General features: G+C 23.4%; 1 protein-coding gene and 2 further genes across 3 annotated transcripts; 2 read left to right on the forward strand and 1 right to left on the reverse strand.

Annotated features, from left to right (window-relative positions):
* Nucleotides 1-1,828: 1,828 nt before the first annotated feature.
* Bm15592 lies at nucleotides 1,829-1,926 on the forward strand. Its single transcript, XR_006227977.1, has one exon. The product of XR_006227977.1 is annotated as a pre-microRNA Bm15592 (primary transcript).
* Nucleotides 1,927-5,811: 3,885 nt separating this feature from the next.
* Nucleotides 5,812-12,707, reverse strand: Bma-goa-1 (guanine nucleotide-binding protein G(o), alpha subunit, putative; the record flags this gene model as incomplete). The annotated part of the gene is made up of 8 exons (XM_043080986.1): nucleotides 5,812-5,999; nucleotides 6,392-6,545; nucleotides 7,331-7,460; nucleotides 8,061-8,189; nucleotides 8,947-9,107; nucleotides 11,356-11,497; nucleotides 12,245-12,287; nucleotides 12,590-12,707. 8 exons carry the CDS (start codon nucleotides 12,705-12,707, stop codon nucleotides 5,812-5,814), a joined length of 1,065 nt encoding a protein of 354 aa, XP_042936920.1.
* Nucleotides 12,708-17,080: 4,373 nt separating this feature from the next.
* On the forward strand, nucleotides 17,081-17,217 carry Bm15615. Its single transcript, XR_006227997.1, has one exon. The product of XR_006227997.1 is annotated as a pre-microRNA Bm15615 (primary transcript).
* The last annotated feature ends 5,839 nt before the right edge of the window (nucleotides 17,218-23,056 follow it).

Raw genomic sequence — 23,056 nt, forward strand, 5'->3', positions numbered from 1 at the left:
TTTTTTTGCAGACTGACAATGATTTTTTCAATTTTTTAAATAATACGAAAACAAGAGGACAAAAAGAAAAAAAAAACAATGAGATGAAGACAAATAAAACTTTTTTCAAATAAATGAAATTTTTGTTTTTTTTTTTTTTTTTTTCTCTGAAAGAGGAATGAATTTAATTAAAAACAAATGTGATAGAATGGATGAAAACTGAAATAATGTGCAAAATAATGTTCAAAAAAAAAAAAAAAAAAGGAGAATAAAAGGAAATTCTCTTTTTTCAATTCGACAATGTATGATATTGGTTTTAAAAGAGTATAAATCTGCCATTTTAAAATAATATTTTTGATACATATTAACATAATTGAATTAATGCTTAATTTTCATCACTCATTGGTATCTTCAAAAATCCTTTGAAATTTACTAAACAACTTTACAATAGTTCAATTAGTCGTAAAATAATAGATAGCAATAAAGTTTAAAGCAGTAAATTTTCAAAGGATGCTAAAAAGTTTATCAAAGTCTTTTATGGAACGAAAAATAGTGAAAAAAAACTAAGACAAATGTTTAAAAATAAAATGAGTCACTCAAATAAAAATAAGAGAAGGTTTATTTTTATTTTTTTTTTTTTTTTTTTTTTTTTTTTTAAATTAACCAATTATGATTCATTCGCAACAAATAAATTTATGAAATATTACAAAAATTATTTTACATTTTAAATCAATAATTTGAGAAATTTTTTTAAACAGACAAATACAAAAGAGCAAAACGTATGCGAAATAACAAAAGAGAAAAAGAAAAGTTAACCAAACATTGCCAAATAAATTAAAAAGACTAGAAATCGTACTAAAAGTCTCAAACATTTCTATCAAAAATAATCAGTGCTATCAGTGCATTCATAACAATGAAAACAAACTTTTATTCATAAATTTAATTTTTATGCAAATTTCACTATGGCAATGACTCTATTGTGTGATTTAGATAATGAAATTGAATTTCAATCCAAATTTAAATATTAAATTTTGTAATTTAGATTAGAACTACATTCAATATATAATTAAATTGGATGTTTAGTAAAAATAACTTCTCTTTGTTTCTTTTTTTGTTAAAAAGTTTCAAAATTAAATTGGCAAAAATATGGTTAATCGCTTATTAGCAATAGCATTAATTTAATTAAACAATTATAGCACTTTTGAAATTTTCATCTCCAACCAAATATAATTAATTGTATCTCCACCAAATTTTTAGTCAGTGATAATGAAGGGATAATTTTGCAACTTTTTTCTTCTTCTTTGAATTATGATTCATTTTTTATGTTAAATTCAATTTCAGCAAAAGTTTCAAATGGAACTTCCTGTAAGCTTTCCCTCTACATTATTCTCTTTTTGTTGTTTACTGTAACGAAATATCTTACTTACTTCATTTACTTACTTACTTTACTTACTATTTACTCCCTTACTTTTTCCTTTTGTCTTTCAAATAAAAACTTCCATACTTAAAAAAAATATGAAAGAAACGAAGGAAAACAGTAAATAAAATGAGCGATTAGATGAACCAACGGAAAAACAATTGAAAAAATATTTGCCACCCACTTTTCCCTCTTTTTCTTTTCCCTCATTTCTCTGTCTCTCGCCCTTTTTCTCTTTTATCACCTTTTTTCCCTCTTTGTTCCTTTTTATATTGTGCTTAAAAACAAAACAAAATAAGGAGGACATTTTCAAAACTCTCCTTCTCACCTCTCTCTCTCTCTCTCTCTTTCTTTCTCTCACTCTCTTTAAAGATGAATTGAATAGGACATATCTAATCAATAGTTTGTCACAACAACAATCTTAACAGAATGTGAAGAAGAGAGAAAAAGGAAAGAGAAGAGAGGTAAGAAGAGAATTTTAGTTGTACTTTCTTTCTTTCCCCCTCTCTCTCCCACTCTTTCCATCCTTTCCTCTTTGTCTCTCCCTGGAAAGAGATAATAGAAATATTTTGTTCAATTTGTCGTCACCGACCGCAATACGATGAACGAATGCCCTTGCTGATAGAATTATTGATGTAAACATGTCATGAACAAAGGTACAGAGAGAGGGAGAGAGAGAGGAGACAAAGATGAATGATGTGAAATGTGAAGGTATTTTGAGAGGGACTGTGTCATCTGTCACCTGTCGATGAGATGCAAAATGATACGTTGAGGGGAAGAAATTTAGCATATATAAATTCTTTGTTGAATTACTGTATATGAAGACAGGGAGAAGAAAATTAGTAGTAAATAATTGGAAACATAGATTAACTAATAAGATATTATATTATTTACTTAGCATAATTATTTTTCTTACAAATACAATTACTTCTTAACATACTACTCATTGTCTTATTGTTTATTGTTTAGCCAACGAATTATTTAATTCTTTTTTATTCGTTTCCTTTTGAGCACTTAATTTGACTATAATTATTAAATAAAAAATTAATATTTTTTTTGTTAGTTGACAGATAAGTATAAACTATAATAATTTTCCTTTATTAAACCATCATTTAAACTATCATTATCTATCATTATCTTGCTATTCTTAATTATTATAATCCATTTCAAAGTAGCATTCATTAAGTTATCGTTATAATGAAAGTTGGTTGCTTTATTATAAAAATAAACGAAGCCTAATGATACGATGAAAATTAAATCAATTTCGTTTAGAAAATAATCTGCGAGAAATATTATCAATATTACCAATAATAATAATAATAATAATAATAATAATAAAAGTATAACAGTAATAATAATAAATATGAAAAATGAAAAGTAATCATATTGATAACAGAAATCTTTCGAAAAATTTGATACAATTTTGTAAAAATTTTGAGAGTGGGCAATCATACTTTTATCTTTTGTACATAATTTTAAGTTTTTATTTGGAAAAGCACATTTTTCACCGGTAATGTTTAACCTGTGGGTAAAATCTGTGGGTAAGCGTTCCAATATACTTTTTATAGTTTTTTACTAATATTTTTTATTGAATATGTTAGTTACAAATTAATTTATTCTCTTCCTTTACTTCTTCATTTTTTTTTCCCTCTCCTTCTCTCTCTCTCTCTCTCTCTCTCTCTCTGTTTTCAAATATGTTTTGATGATTTGAAAAATTGAATCATTAAAATGGTGAACTAAGTTAAACGAATTATTTGCTGCAGCATGCAAGAAATTTCAGAATTTAAACAATTCGGATTAGGTGACATTATCAGTATGTACCTGTGATACGAACCTTTTAAAACATTGGTATTTATGAACATTTATGGGAGTTACCCGGTAAGCAATGCGATATACCCGCAATATAATAAATTTGAAAATATAAATATTCACTAGCATTTATGAATAATCAATTTGATGGATGTATCTAGAACTAACGAATTGGATTAATGATTAAAATAACCACAAATTACTGAAAGTTGCTGAAATTACAGCATTTAAGGAAAATGAATCAAAGGTGATGGTAATTAATTTGTAATTTACAATAAATGGTCATCGCGGAATGCCATAAGAAAATTCGTAAGAGGAAATTTAACCAAGTATTTAATGTAATGTAATATGATAATTAATGTACATTAAAGTGATAACATATTATATATGTGATAAAAATTCGTTTTTATCAATAATTTGCAATAATTGAAATAATAAGTTGTAGTACCAATTTTATGAACGATTTGGAATATTTTCGTTATGAATAAAAAATATTTAAAAGGATTTCTTGAAAAATACTTATATAACTAAATGATTAAAAAATTTGAAAGGAAATGGAGAAATAGGAATACAAATTTTCTGCATGATTAGTAAGATAAACAGTTATTGTATTACGAGAAAATAAAAGGAAAAATGAGAGAAAATACATCCGTTAATGTTTAACGTGGAACATTCCTGATCAGGAAAAATTTTCCATTATTTTAATTGAAATGACTTATTGATGACTAACTGACATCAAGAATTGACTATATCAATACGACCTAATCAGTGACTTTCCGACTCATTTGCAATCATAACAGTTAGGCATTTAAATATTGTGTAGAAAGATATTTAAATGATAGACAGTAAATTTTGAAAAATAATGGAAAAACAATTATAACTAAATGGTCAAAATCCAAATTCATTTCACTACAATTTTTACTGTTCGCTTTTCAAAAATCATAGCTTATTATGCTTCCATTCAATTCCTGTTTTATTTAATTTGAAATTAAATTTTAATTAATTTTAATTAATCAAATCTAATTAACTCCGAATAAATAAATACAAAAAAAAAAAACAAATACATACACGTGTTATCTTTTATTATTTTATTACCTATACCTTTGCTAACTTCAATATCAATAATATTGTTATTATCGATATCATAATCATCAATCATCCTTAGCATCATTACCATAACTTTTATTACTATTATTATTATGATTATCATAATAATCACAGAAATTTAAATATCATAATAGAATATAGAAAGTAGTCATAAAAATTTATTATTACTATTGATAAAATGATGATAAATGAGAAATCATTTCAATACTAAAACAAACAACAATTATTTCATTAAAGAATTATCGTTTTCACAAGTTCTTCCATTTTTTTTTCCACGTTTTTCTTTTTTTGTGACAGAAAAGTACTTTATTTCACGTTAAACAGTATACGGAAAACGTTTCATACGTTAAACGTGAGCATCCTTTAAACTTTCATTTTCTTTTTTTTTTTTTCTTTTTTTTCTTGTTCATATTTGAACTCAACAAAAACGATTATAGCCAAAAAAATTACTGGAAGATAGCAGCGATACACAAAAGCACAATTGAAAGAACTTTCAATTATTTCCCGGAGAAAATTAAATTTAAAAAAAAAACATTCATTTCTTGTTTTCTTCCCTTTTTTCCATTCTACAGGAGAAACAAACTGTTACAAAAGCAATACTAAAATTAAATAAAACTAAAGTAATCATAATATTTGAATAATAAAAATTAGAAAAAAAAGGAAACTTTGAAACAATGGTTATGAATTGTGAATAGTTGAGGGAATAATAGTTAGCTGAAAGATTTAGCTGCAAATTTTACCGTCTTCTTTTGAAGAAAATTGAATTTTATATAGCCAAGAAATTATTGAAAAACTTTTTTATTTAAAAAAAAAAAATGTCACTTTATGGTAAATACAATTTAGATATTTGTAATTACGAAAAAGTTTTCTTGGAATCAATAAATTATATGATAAAGTTTGATTTTACAAATCAAATGACAATTCGATATTTGAAATTGGACAAGAATTGGCTAAACCGATTATTATGCTTCCGATCTGAGAATCATTCAGACTTAATACTTGGCGGGCAAGAATAATTCAAGTTTCATTTTAAATTTGAAAAACTTCAATCTATCAAAATCAAGCAATTCATAATAAAATCAATTATAAAAATGTGAAAATAAATTTTAAAACAAACTTTTTTTTTCTTCTTCAGATGTTTAAAATACAAATATTGAAGAAATTTTGTTTCCCTTCTTTTTTCTTCAAAAATATAAATAAACAATATTATAATAATATGTTGCTCACAGATTAAAAAAAAAAAAAAAACGAATAATCCAGAATTTGAAAAGCAGAGAATCGATAATTTGGAACTTGAAAAACAACGATAAACAATTAATTAATGCATGTAATGAAAAAAAAAAAAAAAAAATTAGAAATAAAACGAAAAACATTTAATACATATAGTGTAAAAATAAAAAAAAAAAAAAAAAAGGAAGAAAAATTGTACTTCAAATTAAAAATAAAAAAAAGGAAAAAGAGATGAAACAGAATTATTGTTGAATTCTTTCTTTTTTGTTTTAATAAAGACCACAACCCCTTAAATTATTGGCAATGATAACATCAGTGACAGCATCAAATACAAATTGAATATTGGTAGTATCGGTTGCACATGTCATGTGACAGTAAATTTCTTTGTTGGCCGATTTATTTTTTGCTTCAAACTGTGCTTGGATATATGCACTGGCTTCGTGATAATCTTGTCGACCTTGAAATATGCAAATCTGTACATATTTAAATTAAATTAATTGCATAAAGATTAGAAAATTAATTTAAAAATGAACATTTAATTTGAGGCATAGATTAAATAACAAAAAAAAAAAAAGAGTGTGATATTTACACATACATTTATATTAGCAATGGGAGATAATTATATCAATTTTAACAAATTGAAAGAAATAGTATTGAAGGTAGAATAGAATTTGATTAACTAAAATACTGGAATAGAATTTGCCGCATTTAAAAAAAAATCATCGTAATTTTTAAATTTGAATTTCCTTGCCTTATTATATTTTGTTCTCTACTAGCCCTAATATCCGATTTGCTCATTCATATCTCTAATATTACATTTACAAAACAATGAAAAGAAAAGAAAAGTACCCGAATATTCCGGAAAACATATTGTTAATGGTGATTTCTTAATTTTTTCCTCAAATAAATCTTTCTTATTCAAGAATAAAATGATTGATGTGTCGGTGAACCATTTATTATTGCAAATTGAATCGAATAATTTCAATGATTCATGCATTCGATTCTGTAAATGAATTATTGCAAATTGAAATGAAAGGAAATGATGTCATAAAAGAAACATGTAAATTTTGAAAAAAAAAAATAAAGTAATAAGCTTAAAATTTAAGAGGAAAGAAAAATTAAAAAGCTTGATAATTTATAAATTGAAGTATGTCATATTAAAGTAGAAATTTAACAAAATTTTGATTTGTTATCACAATTTTGCTATTTTATTTTTATTCATTCGCTTTGGTTTTTTTTTTTTTTTTTTTTCACCTCGTAACACTTCAAATTTCCTTGCGTTTTCACACTTTTTAAATTAAAAATTTGCCAAATAAAAATTCATTCATAGCTTCCCTTAATTTTTCAAATTATTGAAATTTCCGGTTTTTTTTTTTTTAAAAAGCATAGAAAAAAAAGAAGAGAAAAATAAAAGTAATTGCGGAAAAAATGTTCTAAAACTAAAATTATTCAAAATTAATGGTTTCCAAATGATTTCTGATTGAATGAATGCTAATTGTTTTATTTATGGGATTTATTTATCCATCAAATATTCATTTCAATAAATTTTTTTGCGATACATAACTCAATCATATTTTAATTTAAAATTTATTTGTCAAAATAATTATAATATTTCCTTTTTTCTCTGACATTTTTGCAAAAGTATATAATTTTCCACCATTTTGTATAATCACAAATATAGTTATATGCAACGATTAATTATGTTCCAAATCTCTGCAAAAGTAATTTCATAAAAATCTTTATGAAATTACTTTTGCATTTACTTTTGAAATTACTTTACTTAATTACCGTCGTTTCATCTTCATGCAATACTTGATCATACTCAGACATTGCAACACAAAATATAATTGCTGTGACATCCTCAAAGCAATGAATCCATTTCTTTCGCTCTGACCGCTGTCCACCAACATCAAATAATCTAAGAATAGGAAAATTTAGAGACATTATCACTGATCTTATCAATTTCGCCACATAAATACTATCACTTATCATTTATTATTTATTAAAATATTATTCATTCCTAGTTCTATCCTACGTAAATATTATTAACTTTTAGTTTTTTCATATAATATTATTACTTATCATCCTTATTACATAAATACTATTCATTAGATTTATCACATGAATATTATAAGTTATCAGTTTTTTTTTATCACATAAATGACGAAAAGAAGAAAAATTCAATTATATATCGACCTAATATAAATTAGCAATATATTAATAATTTGTTATTTTATAATATTAAATTATCAATATACTGATATTTAATACATTACTAAATAATTGTTGTAATTATTATAATCTACTATTTTATGCTAATTAGTATAATTTATTATTTTACACATTATGATTGAAAAATTTTCAGATATAATCTTTTATCAAAATTATCAAATTATAAAAAAACAATTTGCTGTGCTAATTCAAATCCTTGTCGTTCCCAAAATAATTTATTTCAGATGAGAAGATAAAAAAATGTGCAAAAATCAAATTAAATTGGAAGAAAAAAAGGTTAACTCACTTGAAATTGAGGTTTTTGAAAGTGAAATGCACCTCAACAATACCAGTGGTTTTGACCCGAGTTCGTAAAATATCCTGCTCGGTAGGTTGATAATTTGCTTGACCTAATCGATCCAAATCATCCAAAAAACTGAAAATATTAATATTCTTCTGCCTCTTTTCTCTATTTTTTGATTTTTAATTTAATTTCTTTTTAATTTCAGGTATTTCAAGTTTTAATATTCTTATTCTTATTTTCATTTAATATTCTTATTAATTTAAAAAGAAAAGAAGTATAAAACCAATATCATCAAGGCTCAATATTTACATCTAAGACTAATTATATTAATTTAACTGAAATTTAAAAATCAATAATTTTTCAAAAAACTGCTCCTCACTTTTATTTATTTCGTTTTTCATTAATGAAGTGAAATTATATTCAAATTTTCTTGTCCAAACAGAAAAATGTTTTCAATAAATCTTATGCATCTAATTTATGAGAGTTGCGTTGGATGACTTAATGTGTACTTTTGTATTCCACGTCTCTTTCACACCTCATTTCTCTCTTTTTTTTTCATTTTTCAAATTTTAACGGCTTCATTCGACTACTTTTGCAATTGCTAAAAGATAGTACTTTTGGCTCAAATACCCTAAAATTAATCAAAATCAAAGTTAAGTTGCAACGAAGTCTTGTCTTCTATTATCTACGTGTATATGGATATATATATGTGATGCATGGACGTGTGCACGCAGATGTACGTGTATGCCAGTGACACGTAGAGCTTTGCACACGCAGACGCAAGCGACACGTGAGATTGCGTGTCTGTGCAATCGTATACGTGCAGGTACAGCAGTGTTTCGGTGTATGTGGACGTAGGATCGTGTCGGTCTGTGTGTATGTGACTTACTATTTAGCAGAGTCATTAAGTTGATATTCGTTGGAACGGGCGAAACAATCGAGAACACCGCTATCGGCCCAAAGGCGCTTCATGGCGGACAATAAATCATCACTGAAAGGTTCGGTATCTTCCATCCTTGCTACGACATCCATTACTAACTTTGCATCGATCTGAGCAAAAATTTTATTTTAATTTTAAACTTTCTAACACTTAAATTTTAAATTCAATTGTTAAACATTTATTGATTTTATCACCACATCTGGCTCCTAATTTTGCAAAATATTTGAATTTTAAAATTCTAATAAAACTGAAATTCCAAATATCAATTTTTGTTCATTTCATATCTAAAGTATATACATTTCACCCTTATTTTTCTTCATTTTTATATTTGTTTTTATGTTATATTAATTCTTTATTAAATCTTCATTTATATATTAATTCCGTTTTCCTAACATTCTCACAGATTTAAAATTAAAACGCAGCTTAATTTAAGTTCGAAATGTACAAACTCTATAAATCATTCATTATAATAACATTAATGAATATATTTTTCATTTTTATACTAATTTTGCTTTCTGAAATGAGTTTTTCTAAGAAATGATATAATGTCTGATATGATATAACGTCCTAAATATTAAAGCAAATGAATTTCTTAACCAAAAACAGACAAATAAAGCATCGAAAAGGGAAAAACAAAGAAAAAATGATTATTTGAGAGAAAAAAGAAAATAAAGCAAGTAGGAAAACATATTATAAAATTTAAAATTTCCGCCCAAACTGTACAGATTTCACATTTAAACTTTTTTTTTTTAAAAAAAAAAATTAAACAAAAAGATTAAACTAAAGATTCCAATTTAATTCAAAATTCATTTAAACTTAACTAAAATTGTAGACTTATATTTCACTTTGGAAAAGAAAGAAAGATTAAATAATTAATCATATAATTTTTACAAAAAATGATGTATAAAAAAATTCGTTTAATAATTTAGAAACTTTTTATTTCTTTTCTTTTGCTTCATCTTTCATTCATTGTCGTTTCATTTTATTTCCTTGGTTAAAGTTTTTCTATCTTTCTGTTTACTCTTTTTTCTGGCTTATTGATTACTTTCAAGCTAAAAAAAAGAACAAAAAAAAAAAAAGGAAAGACAATCTAATTACTTGTCATCCTTATGCACATTCTGTGACTAAAAAAGAGGAAAAAAAAAATTTAATTTATGAATGTTTCCTATCGTTTGTTGTCTTTAAAAATTAATTAATTAATGGTTGATTTTAATTAACAAAAAAAAATGAAAAATGACAATAGTAAAGTGAAAAAATTGATTGAAAAAGCAAAAAAAGATTTACTTTTCATTACTTTGCTTGCATTTTAGAAATTTCATATAATTAATCTTTCTCTTTCTCTTTGTCCTTTTTTTTTCTTTTTTTTTTTCTTGTCAATTTATCATTTTTCATTCATTTCCACTTTTGATTCTTTTTTTTCTCTGTCCGATCCTCTCAAATCTTTTTTTTTTCCTTTTCCACGAAATGCAAACAAGGATCGAATTCTTTGAAGGAAAAATTAAAATTTTATTCATTCATTCAAGAAAAAATGAAATTATTCAAGAGTTAATTGACTGATTATACATCCTTTTTCATCTAATCTATCTTATTATTCCATTTTTAGGGAAAAGGAAAATATTGAAATTGCAAAAGGGAAATATTTATATATTATATCGAAAAAAAAAAAAAAGTCAAAAAAGAAAAAATTGATAAAAATGATATGATACGAAGAAAGAAATCGATGATAGCAACAATTACATACACAGTTTGAGTTCAGTTATTAAAAAAAAAAATCAAAAAAAAAAAGTGAAAAACTGACTCATTAATTAATTAATTGATTTATTTTGCATCACTCATGGAAATTAGCAAAATATTTATGTTTCTTTCCTGTTAATTATGTTTTTCACTTATTATAATTATAAAAAAGAATAGAAAAAAACAGATTTTTTTTTTTTTTTTTTTGAAAAAAAAAAGAAATATTATGTTAATGATAAAGAAAAGCAATCATTTGTCGATGATCAGTAGAATATTTAGTTTTGATGAAATAATTAATGAACAGCTAAGGATAAAATGAAATGCAAGCAAATTTAATTTAGTCAACAGAATAGCAAACTTTTTGCAACTTAAACATTACTATGAATTTAATTAAAAGATTTTGAAATCAAAAACAAAAAAAATTAATAAATTTTAGCAATATTATCCAGTTTTGTGCTACCATAATTGATAATGATAAATCGAATTAATAAAATAAGAAATTTCAATAATGACATTAACTTTGAAAAAAAGATATAACAGCCACATACTTTTCAATAAATAAACAGTTAAGATTTATTTATGTTAAATAAAATGAATGAAAGAAAAAAAAAAAAAAACTCATACCTCTCGACTACGATCACCGAATGGTACTAATAAATTACCCATGGCACGAAGTATTGCTACTAATGATTGTACCGTATTACTATATACCACCGGTTTATACTGTTTATAATCTTCGGCTGTGAAACCTGATTCATGAATAATCCTGCAAAATATTCAGCAAATTGTATGATGAATATATATTTTTATATTTGCTTATGTCTTATATTAATAACAATACATTATCAAATAAGTAATATTACAAGTAATATCAATGATTATCAAATATTATTTATATCAGTAATAATGCATCAATAAATATTACTTATATTAATAATAATAATAATAATAATAATACATCATTAAATATTATTTGCATTAATAATAACACATTATCCAACATAACTTATATTAATAATTACTTATTATTATTATTATCATCAATTATTACCATAACTTATCAACTTATTATCAATAATGATAATAATAATTTATTATCAAGTATTAGAATAATTTTGATAAATGATAATTTATTTCATACGACGATAATTTGCATTTTTAACAGTAAATAAAATAAGAATTGAAGCATACGCTTTTCTTTTAATATATATAAAAAATATTCGATAACCAAATTTAAATTAAACAAACTATCATTTAAAAATTTTTTGCTTTTCTCAAAAACGCAACTATTTATTTATGCAAGCATAAATGTTTTTCCTAATATGCAACTGATTAAATAACTGATAAGTTGAATTAGAGAAGCAAGAATTACTGATATAAAATATTTTGTAAAGGTCAAAGTTCAGAAAGGAAAATTTTTTTTTATTTTCAAGTAACAAGCTTCAACCAGTTAAAAAGTTAGTACATAAACTCTGTTAAATTAACAAAATGTCTATTCCGGAAAAGATCATACTTCATTTGCTTAACAATTGTTGATTTACCAGATTCACCAGCACCTAAAATAATATTTCTTTTTTTCTTTTCTCAAATAAAAACTAGCAAACAGAAATGCTAAGTAATATGCAAATTTTGTTTTTCAATTGTCCATAATTAATTCAATCGTAAATAACAAATATAATAACTGATCGAACTAATAATTAGTTAAAAATTGAAATAAACAAGTCAGAAGCAATCATTTTCAATAATAATTAGTGAAGCTAGTCATGATAAATTTTAATTAATTAAGTGAATAAAAATTAATAATTATAACAGATAAATGATATAATCAATTAAACAAACGCAGTAAAAAGCAACAAACCTAAAAGTAATAATTTGATATCTTTGGCAGCCTGTAAACCATCCTCTTTTAAATTTTTTTCAATCATTCGAGATCGTTCGAGAGCAGCCCGTTCCTCTTGGCTCATTGTGCAACCCATTGTTGCGTGTTGAAAGTTTTATTTATTCCAACAACAATTCCTTTCCTTTTCTTTTCGTTAAATCACTTCAAAATAAAAAAAAAAAAAAAAAGTTGGCACTTAAAGAAATTAATAAATTTTACATACATATCTATCAATGCATATTTAGCAAGAAAGAAAAGAAAGATGATAAGAAATTAAATTTAAAAGCAGAAAAAATTTTGTTTAAATTAATTAACTGATCAACTGATCAAAAAACATGTAAGCTTTATCAGATCACTGACTGTTTTTTAATATGCTTCTTCTTGCTAGTTTGAAGTAAAATTTGAAAAATGGATAAAATTTCGAGAACATATTTGAATATTTTACAACAAAAATGAAATGGTATATAAAAAAAAAAAAGATAGAAAATAAAATTTTGCTTTTTTTGAAAAAATTGCTAATAAAAATGTAATGAAAACTTTTAAAATATTACTAAATTTGAGGTGTTACTTGTGTTATAAGTTTGAATTGCTGAATACATTAAAAATGAGTTTCTTTTACATCTTATTTTTGCATTATTTATAATATAAAGAAATAGAAAAGTAAAGTAAACAACTTATTACAGGAGTTGTTGTTTACAGTGCTTACGATATTTATAAAAAAGCATTTTTTATTTTTTCAGCTTTATAATTTTTAAAAGTTTCGAAAAACACGTGAAATAACTGATTCAAAAGTAAAAATGCCTTAATTATATAAACTTTCAGGTAATTCACAAATGTCCAAGTGATTATTTTGGGTAATAGTGAAACTTTTAATTAAACACCATGAAAATCTCAGGTATATTTAACTTTCAATTTAATTGGACAGTTATGAATGTTTGAAAAGGTTAGGATAAATAATGTGGATTAGAATACATTTGTCAAAAAATTTTTCAAAAAAAGGACAATGAAATACTCTTTTAGAGTACTTTTTTTGGTAAATTTTATTTCTAAAATTAAATCCAATTTTCTTTTTTTTCAATTTACATAGAAATTATTATTTATATATATATATATATATATATATATATATATATATATATATATATATATATATATATATATATATCATATTTTCAGTAAATCTTTTTTTTTTTTTCACAAATAAGAAAAAAAACAGAAACAAAAAAAAGTGAAACTTTAATTTATTTTTCTCTACTTTTAATCAATTGAAATTGTCAAATATTTTATTGCAAAAAAAGTTATTATTTCGATCAATGATTATAATTTTTTTCTTTTCATTTTATAACAAAGAATAAAAGGATAAAAAGCAAACAAAACAAAATTCCATTTATATCACTCAGTGAGAAATTAAATCGAAAGTAAATCAACTAAAAATTATAAATCAGTCTAAGCACTAAGCACTAAGCATTAAGCATTAAGCATTAAGCATTAAGCATTAGACCGAAACATTGTTGATACCATTTTTGCATTTCTTTCACTTCGTACCAAAGCAAACAAATAAGAAATGTGTTGTGCTGGGGAAATTCCCCAGATATTCCCATTTATGCTTTGCACTTGTCTTTTCCATTAAAATTTTTTACATAAGAAAGTTTTCAATAAGCTTAGGCTGTTTTTAAAGTTAATAAAAGAAAAGCTCAAAAAATGAGTTAATGTAAAAGAAAACAAAAAGTGTAAGAAGGGAGTAATTATATAAAATGATAATTTATATAAATTAAATAATTTGATTTTATTTAGAAATGAAAAATATTGACAACCGGATTAATTGCTAGGAAAAATGAATGATAAATTTTTGAATTTTTAAAATAATTCGAGAATTATATAAATTTGAAGTATTTGATGGAAGATAATAATTTAATAAAGGTTGAAATTACAATGAACTGTATGTAGAAATAAATATTTTATTAAAAAATTCATCGAAAATAATTTTATATGGGAAATATCAAGAAATAAAATTAATGTATGATGAAAATTATTTATAGTTTGTTAATTTTCTATCCAATTTTAAATAAAATAATTATTGAAAATTTTTCTTAATTGCTAAGAAATTATTTTGAATACCTCATTAATTGAAAAGTAATTGTATTAGTTGAATGTATTATCTTAATTAACGTTAATAAATGTTCGAAATTTTAATATATATTTTATTTTCATGATTATTTAAAGAAAAGCTTACCAAACAAGTAAAACTGATATGTATAAATTATCGTTCCTCAATTCCACTCTTTCTTTCCTTCCGTCCCAAAAGATCGAATTTATTTGTCAACAACACAATAAAATAGGATGAAAGTACCAAATTTGTCAGGAATAAGCAGCTTTTTTTATTTTTTTTTTTTTTTTGTTTTGTATAATAGTATGAATATGAACGAATACAAATAGTAATTGTTACAGTATTTTCTTATTGTTATTGTTGTTGTTATTATAAGACAATTTCACTTTTAGTGTAAAATCTCGACAAAATTGTCGATGTTAGCTTCTGCAGTTGCAATAATTGTCCAAACAATAATATTATTTTTCCTCCCAGAATTGTGCTGAAATGAAAATTTAGTAAATATTAGAAAAAAATTTTTTTTTAAAAAAAAAAAAAAAAAAAAAACTCTTTCGAAGAATTGAAAATTCTATTTTTACATGTTAAACATGCAAAATTATTTTCAATTTCAGCAAAAATAATGAATGACATCAGTAAATAATCAATGTTTGGTTACGCAAATATGCAATAAATTTATAAAACAACTAATTTATTTCTAAATTAACAAATTAATTTATTTATGAACAAGACAAGAAAGATGGAAAAAAAATTAAGTGAAATGAAATTTTTATTGAAATGAAATTATCTGAGATGAATTTTTAGAAGCAAAAATTTTAGTGTAATCAAAAAATTTTTTTAATTGCAGTTAAAAGAGTAATGAAATCGAAATTTACGAATTATATAGGAGCATAATGTAGGAATAAATAAATTAAACAATTAACAAATTTAACGAAAAGATAAACGGAAGCAATCATAAGTTCAATTCGTTTAATTTATTACATAATGGAAGGAATAAATTAATGAAGTAAAATTCAAAATTTGAAAAAATGAAGAAACAAATAAAAAGTATGAAATTTTTATGTAAAAAAAAAAAAAGGAAAAAAGGAGGATAACGTAATAAAGAGTATAAAAACAAAAATTAAAAAAAAAAAGTGATAAAAGATAACAGTAAGATAAAGATGAAAGATAAAAAGATAAGAAATGAAATTAGAATTTACATTTTCCCAATCAGTGTGTGTATTAATAATACTTTTAATAACTTTTCATTTCCAAGGGATTAAGGAGAAAAAAATGGGGAAAAAGGAAAACAAAATAAATTTGACTTTTTCCGTTCCCGACATTTAGTAAATTTTTTCCGGATACAACGATTTAGTTACGTCTTAATATGCATTTAAGACAAAGTATGAGATAATGATACTTTAATCATTTTCATAAACAACATTGTCACACTTGTTGTGTCACTTATCAGTTCATTTCTTTTAACTAATCTCGCTTGCTGAATAATTATTTTTTTTTTTTTTAAATCGATTCAAATTTTGTTTATTTAAATATGATTAAATTAACATAACAACACGAAATGAAAAATCAAATCTAAAAAGAAAAATCGAATAATTATTTTAGAAATTAATATGTCACCTAAAATATAAGAAAAATCAGTGAAATTTCGTAAACAATATTTCTATCCTGAATATGCTGTAATATAAAATCAGTTATTGAAGTTTAACTTAATGAATGATTTGTGAAACAGGGGTAACATAGTGACAAGAAATGACAATTGATGATTGACTTGTTTAAATAGACCTATCTAGTAGCATCACAAATGTTTTGGGCATTTCTGGCATATATTCACGATAATAAAAATCAAAGAAAGGTAAATGAGGAAATTACTTCACTTACAAAAAACTCACTGCAATTACTGATAACTTCTCAGTTCAATCATCATCATTATCTCTATTATCAGCGTATGTGAATTTAACACATTTTTATGATTATGCATCAAAAGTTGGTAATCCAAAAAAATATCACTAATATTATCATTACCTTATCAAAGAACATCCCCAATGACTTCCTAGTTTAATCATTATCATTACTATTACTGCTATATTATTATTTTATCACTATTATCATTATTATTACTCCTATTCACCACTGTTATCATTATTACTATCATTATCATCGTCATTATCATCAGTATCTTATCAGGCATATATTTATGAGAATATATCAACATTCGACATACTACGGTAAAAGAAGAACTTAACATAATTATAGTTTTTATTATTGTTAATATTCTTGAATATTTCGCATTTATATATTTGTTATTTCTATCAAAAAGGGTGAGAATAAGAAATAGTCAATTTTATAATGAACAATAAATGCTTGGGAAAAGAAAGGAAAATGAATGAGAAGGAAGAAGAAGAAGAATGGATGAAGTGAAAAATTCATCTTTACAAATTGTTTTAGCCAACAATTCACTCTCGATCTCGTCTTCTTTTTCTCTCTCTCTCTCTCTCTTTCTTGGTTAAGCAATATGAATCAGTTAGATTAGTTTAAAATTGTATTACTTCATTTTATTATCAAAGAAGTATGTGCACACATATATATATATACATTTATCATTCCACTTAAAATTACATTATTAAGTAATCTTCTGTCATCCACACATATATTTTGCTATTTTAGATGAAATTATTTAAATAAATTTGATATGCTATGCGAAAAATAGAAATAATTAGCTAAAAAATTTCTAAATTATCTTAAAACATTCAATACATGACGATTTTTAATGATTGAAAGATAAGTTAAATTAGATTAAAATTTAATGATAAAGTCCAATTGAGCTGAATAATTTTAAGTGATAATAATTAATTATAAATTCTCATTGATATGTTATAATTGTTTAACAATATATACGGCAAATCTTTTTCCCTTTTCTTTTTTTTTTTGTTTGACTTCAAATTTTCAGCAATATATTCGCACTTGTAGATTGATATATTGTAGAACAACGGAAGATGAAATGATCAAGTGGATTAAGAGATTGAATTGAAATAAATTTTTCTCATAAAATGACGTTTCCTATCAATGAGAGGAAAAAGAGAGAAACGAAAATGAATGAAATGAAATGAAATGAAATGACGAAAGAGAAATAAAATAATTTACCTTTATTTTATTCCAATTTCATCATTTCCTTTATTTATTTATTTTTTTTTTTTTCTTTAAAGAAAAAGAAAAGAAATAGGAAAAGAGAATTTGAAGTATAAATTAATGAAGTTTATTTGTTTATGATAGGAAATGAAAAATAATTAAACAGAATGAGAAGTGCAAGAAATTCAATAAAAGATTAATGAAAAAGAAAAACAAAGAATTGTTACACGCTATGATGAATGCAATAGATTAAAAAGTGATGTGAATTTAAATTTTAGATGTAAATTAATTGCATTTTATTGATAAGTTTAATGCGAGAAACAAAGTTTTAACATTAAAATTTTGAAAATGTAAGCCAAAAGAGATAAAAACATATTGCATTGCGATAAAATTGCATTAATCTCTTGATAGTTTTAACGGAAACGGAATGAATGAATTCTAAAAGAAATACAATTATTTGATTACATATTATTACTGTCAACAGATTTTAATCATTTAAAATGATTCAAATTGAATTATTGATTTTTTTAAGGGAACATTTTAATTTCTTTCATATATTTAAGTTTTCTAATCTAACTAGAAAGCATTTTAAAAAAAAAAAATAAATAATTGCACAAGAAAAAAAGAACATTTTATAAAAGATTTCATTTGATTAAATGAAATTTATTCAGTAATTCTTTAGCAATTCCTTCAATTATAAATATTCTTCAGGAAAGATAACGGAAGAGTTGAGATGTCGCATTCTTTTATTAAAGCATTTGGCTATAACATAGGAAACAATTAGTTTAAGAGAACAGTGAAGGATTTGATGATGACGATGATTTCGGAATGAAACTAATCCGGAATGTTAAAATAAGTGAAACCGGGAAAGCATTTTTTTTTTTTTAAGAAATGATGTAAGTAAATCAATTTAATTGTATTGCTCAAACATTTTCAAACTTATCTTCTTTTTTTCATATTATTTGCAAACTTAATTCAAAAAAAAAGAAAACTAATGGAACTCTAAACCTTATTTACTTTAATTTTCCACAATAAATGATCAAAATGGATGAGCAAAAAATAATAGAAAAAAAAAAAATCGGAAAAAATTCGCATTTTCTTTTCAGAACAAAATCTGTTCATCAAATTGTGCATTTAGGTACAAACGAAATGAGGAAAATATAATAATGTATTTATTTCGTTTGCATGAAATATGAAAATGTCATTGAATATTTAACGTCAATTACGCTTCCAAGACATTATCATACGTAACGTAGACGATTACTTTATTTTTCATCGTATATACTTAAAATATTTGACAAATAATAAAGTTTGTTACATATTTTATATGGATTAATAAAATTAATAAAAATTCGCAAAAATTTTTTTATCTTAAAAAAGGGAAAAAAATTTTTGATTTCAAACAGAAAATTAAATAAAATTTCATTCAGTATAATAGGAAATTTAAAAAATGAAAAAAAAAAAAAAAGATTAACAGTAAAAACAATTTAAGATTTATTATATTATTCTTAGCATGTTAAACACACATACACATACACACACACATGCATTCATATTTATAAATAAATTTTATATTAATATAAGTTTTTCTGGTCCAACTGCTTTATCAATTATAATATAAAAATATGAGTAAACGCATATATACATATGAAATTTAAATATTTGTCTTTTAAATTTGATTATTATTACAAACTGTAATTTATTAATAATGGTAATTATAGCTAAAATGAATAAATTATTATTAATAAGGTAAAAATATTCTCTTAAGTATGAATTGTATTCAAATTTCAATAAAACAAATGTGAAATTTTTCATTTTTTAAAAATTTTTTTTATCGCTTTTTTTTGAAGTAATATAAGAAAATGAAAAGAAAAAGCTTTGCTAATAGCGATAAGAAACAAGAAAAAATTTTTTTTTTTTTTTTTTTTTTTTGTTTGGACAAAAATATTAAAAATTAAAAAAGAAATATTAATTAGAATATTTTGGAAAAATTTAAAGCAATCTGACAAATAAATATATGTAATTTTGTAATGATAACTAATATTGTGAAATGATAAATAATTTGAAAAAATTTTTTTAATATTAATAATAAAAATTCGAGCAAAAATTTTTTGTGTTTAAATATTGATGGAAATCAGAATTAAATAGTAAATGAAACAAAATATCTGATATTTAATTAGGAATAATTGAAAATATCTCACTTTTGTTAAGGAAATAATTTTGAATTTTATTGAAAATTCGAGCGGAGAGAAATATTGCAAAATTCATGCGAAATTCATCCTTTTTTTTTTTGAAAAAAATATATTTCTGTTATAATTTTAATTCTGTGATTCAAATCTCAAAATTTCGATTTTTTTTCCTAAAAAAAAAAATGGTATATCGATGAAAAAATTTTGCTACTTATTTGCATTAGTTAAAATTATGGCAAGCAGTATAATATTGAACAAATAAAATAATTAATATGTTTTTGTTAATTAGAGAGGTCAACCAATCAAGTTATTAATTAATATGTTTTATTTGAAATAGAATTTGCTCGATAAAAATCAAAGACTGAAAAAATATTCAAACAACTGTATTATAAATTCGTTATCATCTTATCACTACATCCAAATTTTAATTATCATTATCACTAAATTTTATAACTTAATTATCATTATCACTATTATTAATGTAAAAAGAAAGGAAAAAGCAAGTAAAAGTCCCATTTGGTTTCATTATTTACTTAGAAAATTTTGGTAATTTTTTTTAATAAATTTCTAAAAAAAAAAATTTCTTTTTGTGTTAAAACACTAATTTTTAGGAAATTTTCTTATTGATTTTTTGGAATAATATTAATGCTATAAATGAAGTTACCTTATATCAAAAATTTTCGAGAAAAAAGAAACGATTGAAATTAACAATTTTATTTTGTTTCGATAGAAATAGTATTAAATAATTAAGCAAATTAATAGAAAGAAAAAGACAAAATGCATGAAATTGATAACAAAAAAAAAAAGGAAAAGATTGAATTTCAGATTTTCGGAATGGACAAAGAAAAGAAAGTGACAACAATCTGAAATAACTAAATATTGTGACTAATGAAAAAAAGGAAAATGTAAAGATAAAGGTAACAAATGTAATTTTTTTTAAATATTTCATTTTGATTTGTCTCAGTTCTTTTTTTCATTTATTTATTTAATTAGCTATTTCGAAAGGTTAAAAAAAAATAAAAGGAAACATACATATGTATTATTAAATTTTTTATATCAAAGAAAAAAAAAAAAGAAGCAGTAAGAAGAGATATGTATTAAAAAAGGAAGCAAACTTTAAATTAAAGGAAAAAAATTAAATGCTGAAAATTTTGACGATTTTAAAATATTAATCTGTTATTATTACTTTTCCTTTTTTTTTTTTTTTTTTTTTTTTTTTTTTTTTACAATTTATGAAATATTTATATTAAATGATAAAACGATCGATTGATAAATTTTGCAATAAATGATCGATGCTGATAATGCATTTGTTATCATTTTGCCTTTTGTCGCTTTTTAACAATTATTACTTCAAATATTTTTATGAGTTCAATTTTCTCGAATACACAAATCATCACAGATTCAGATGTATAATAAATGCATCAGAGTTTGTCATTACTTTTTATCACTACAGACCATTCTTATCACTACTCTTATCATTATTGTTGTTTACATTTACTATTATTATTATTGTACATACAAACGATTTTTTTCTATTTACACCTACACACACACACACACGCACACACACACACAAATCCAAGTAGTCTTTTTTTGAAAACATCTCAGATATACGTACGCATAAACACGTACACTCATATACTTGTACGTAGCCACACAAATACAACATACACGCACGTATATAATACACACTCACATCATATGCTCATGTTAAACATAAATATACTTACAAATACAAATACGCTTACATGCTCACACTTACATACATATTCACATTCATGCACATATGTATAGCCATACACACATACACACATACACACATACACACATACATACATACATATGATATGAACGAATGGAATTCAGAACGGAAAACAGTCAGTCAGTCGGTTAATGCAAAAGACAGTGAGGCAAAAATAAGTAAATATTTGGGAAATACTGGATAGATAAAGAGTGAGTAAACATTGGAAGAATATCGAATAGGAATGAAAGGACTTGAAAGAATGACAGAGCAATTAGATTTCATTTAATATTGGAAGTCTGAATGGGACACATACACAATTCAGACCAGTAAAATCGATGTTTGTGAAGGAGGAAAATGAGTGAATTGACTGGACTTAACTAGGCCAGAACCTAGACTAGTCTCTTCTCTCCATTCTTTTTTTTGAATGAATGAATGAATGAATGGAGTAAGCATACACATACAAACTATTACAAATTTTCATTTTTTATTATCCAAAAAAAAATTATAATAATTTACTATCTTTCTTCTTTCTTGAAATTTTCCTTGAAAAAAAAAAAAAAAATTATCTTTTTGATATATACATTTTTAATTGAAATTTTTCCCACTTTAATTATGAAATATTTTTTGAAACTTTCTTAATTAATAATTTTTGCTCCTCTTTTTCTTTCTTTTCCCTTTTTATTATTTTGTAAAAATGAATGGAAATGAATAAATATAAAATGAAATGAATGAATGAATGAACAATGTAAAGGAAGTAGAAAATTCATGCACTCAATTAAAAATTTAAAGAATTTTTACAAATGTTGTCTCTTTCTCCTGTTTTTTTTTTTTTTTTTCTTTTTTTCGTTTTTTAAACTAATAAAGTATTTTATCCTTTATCATCGACACACGTAAAAACACGTGAAATGGTGAAAACATACGTGTAAAAAGCGAAGGTATGAGTAAAATAATAAAAGCTTTCAATGAAGAAAACGTATATGTAAATAAAAAAAGAAGTGTTTAAAATAATGATAATGATATAAAAAACACGTGCAGAGGAAAGGAAACACACGCGTAAGTAATGATAAGTTTTTGTAAGCAATCGAAATGCATTCATTAAGTCATATAAATAAATATTTATATGAGTAAACAAATGAAATGTAAACATATGTAAGCATAACAAGCATAGCAACAGATATATAAACGATGATAAGTAGAGACAATAAGAAAATATTTTTTTTTTTTTTTTAAATATAGATGTAAATAAAGAGTACAAGTTAAGGTAAATGTGGTAAAGTTGGAGG

The sequence above is a fragment of the Brugia malayi genome, assembly GCF_000002995.4.
Source record: "Brugia malayi strain FR3 genome assembly, contig: Bm_v4_Chr3_scaffold_001, whole genome shotgun sequence".
Taxonomy (NCBI): domain Eukaryota; kingdom Metazoa; phylum Nematoda; class Chromadorea; order Rhabditida; family Onchocercidae; genus Brugia; species Brugia malayi.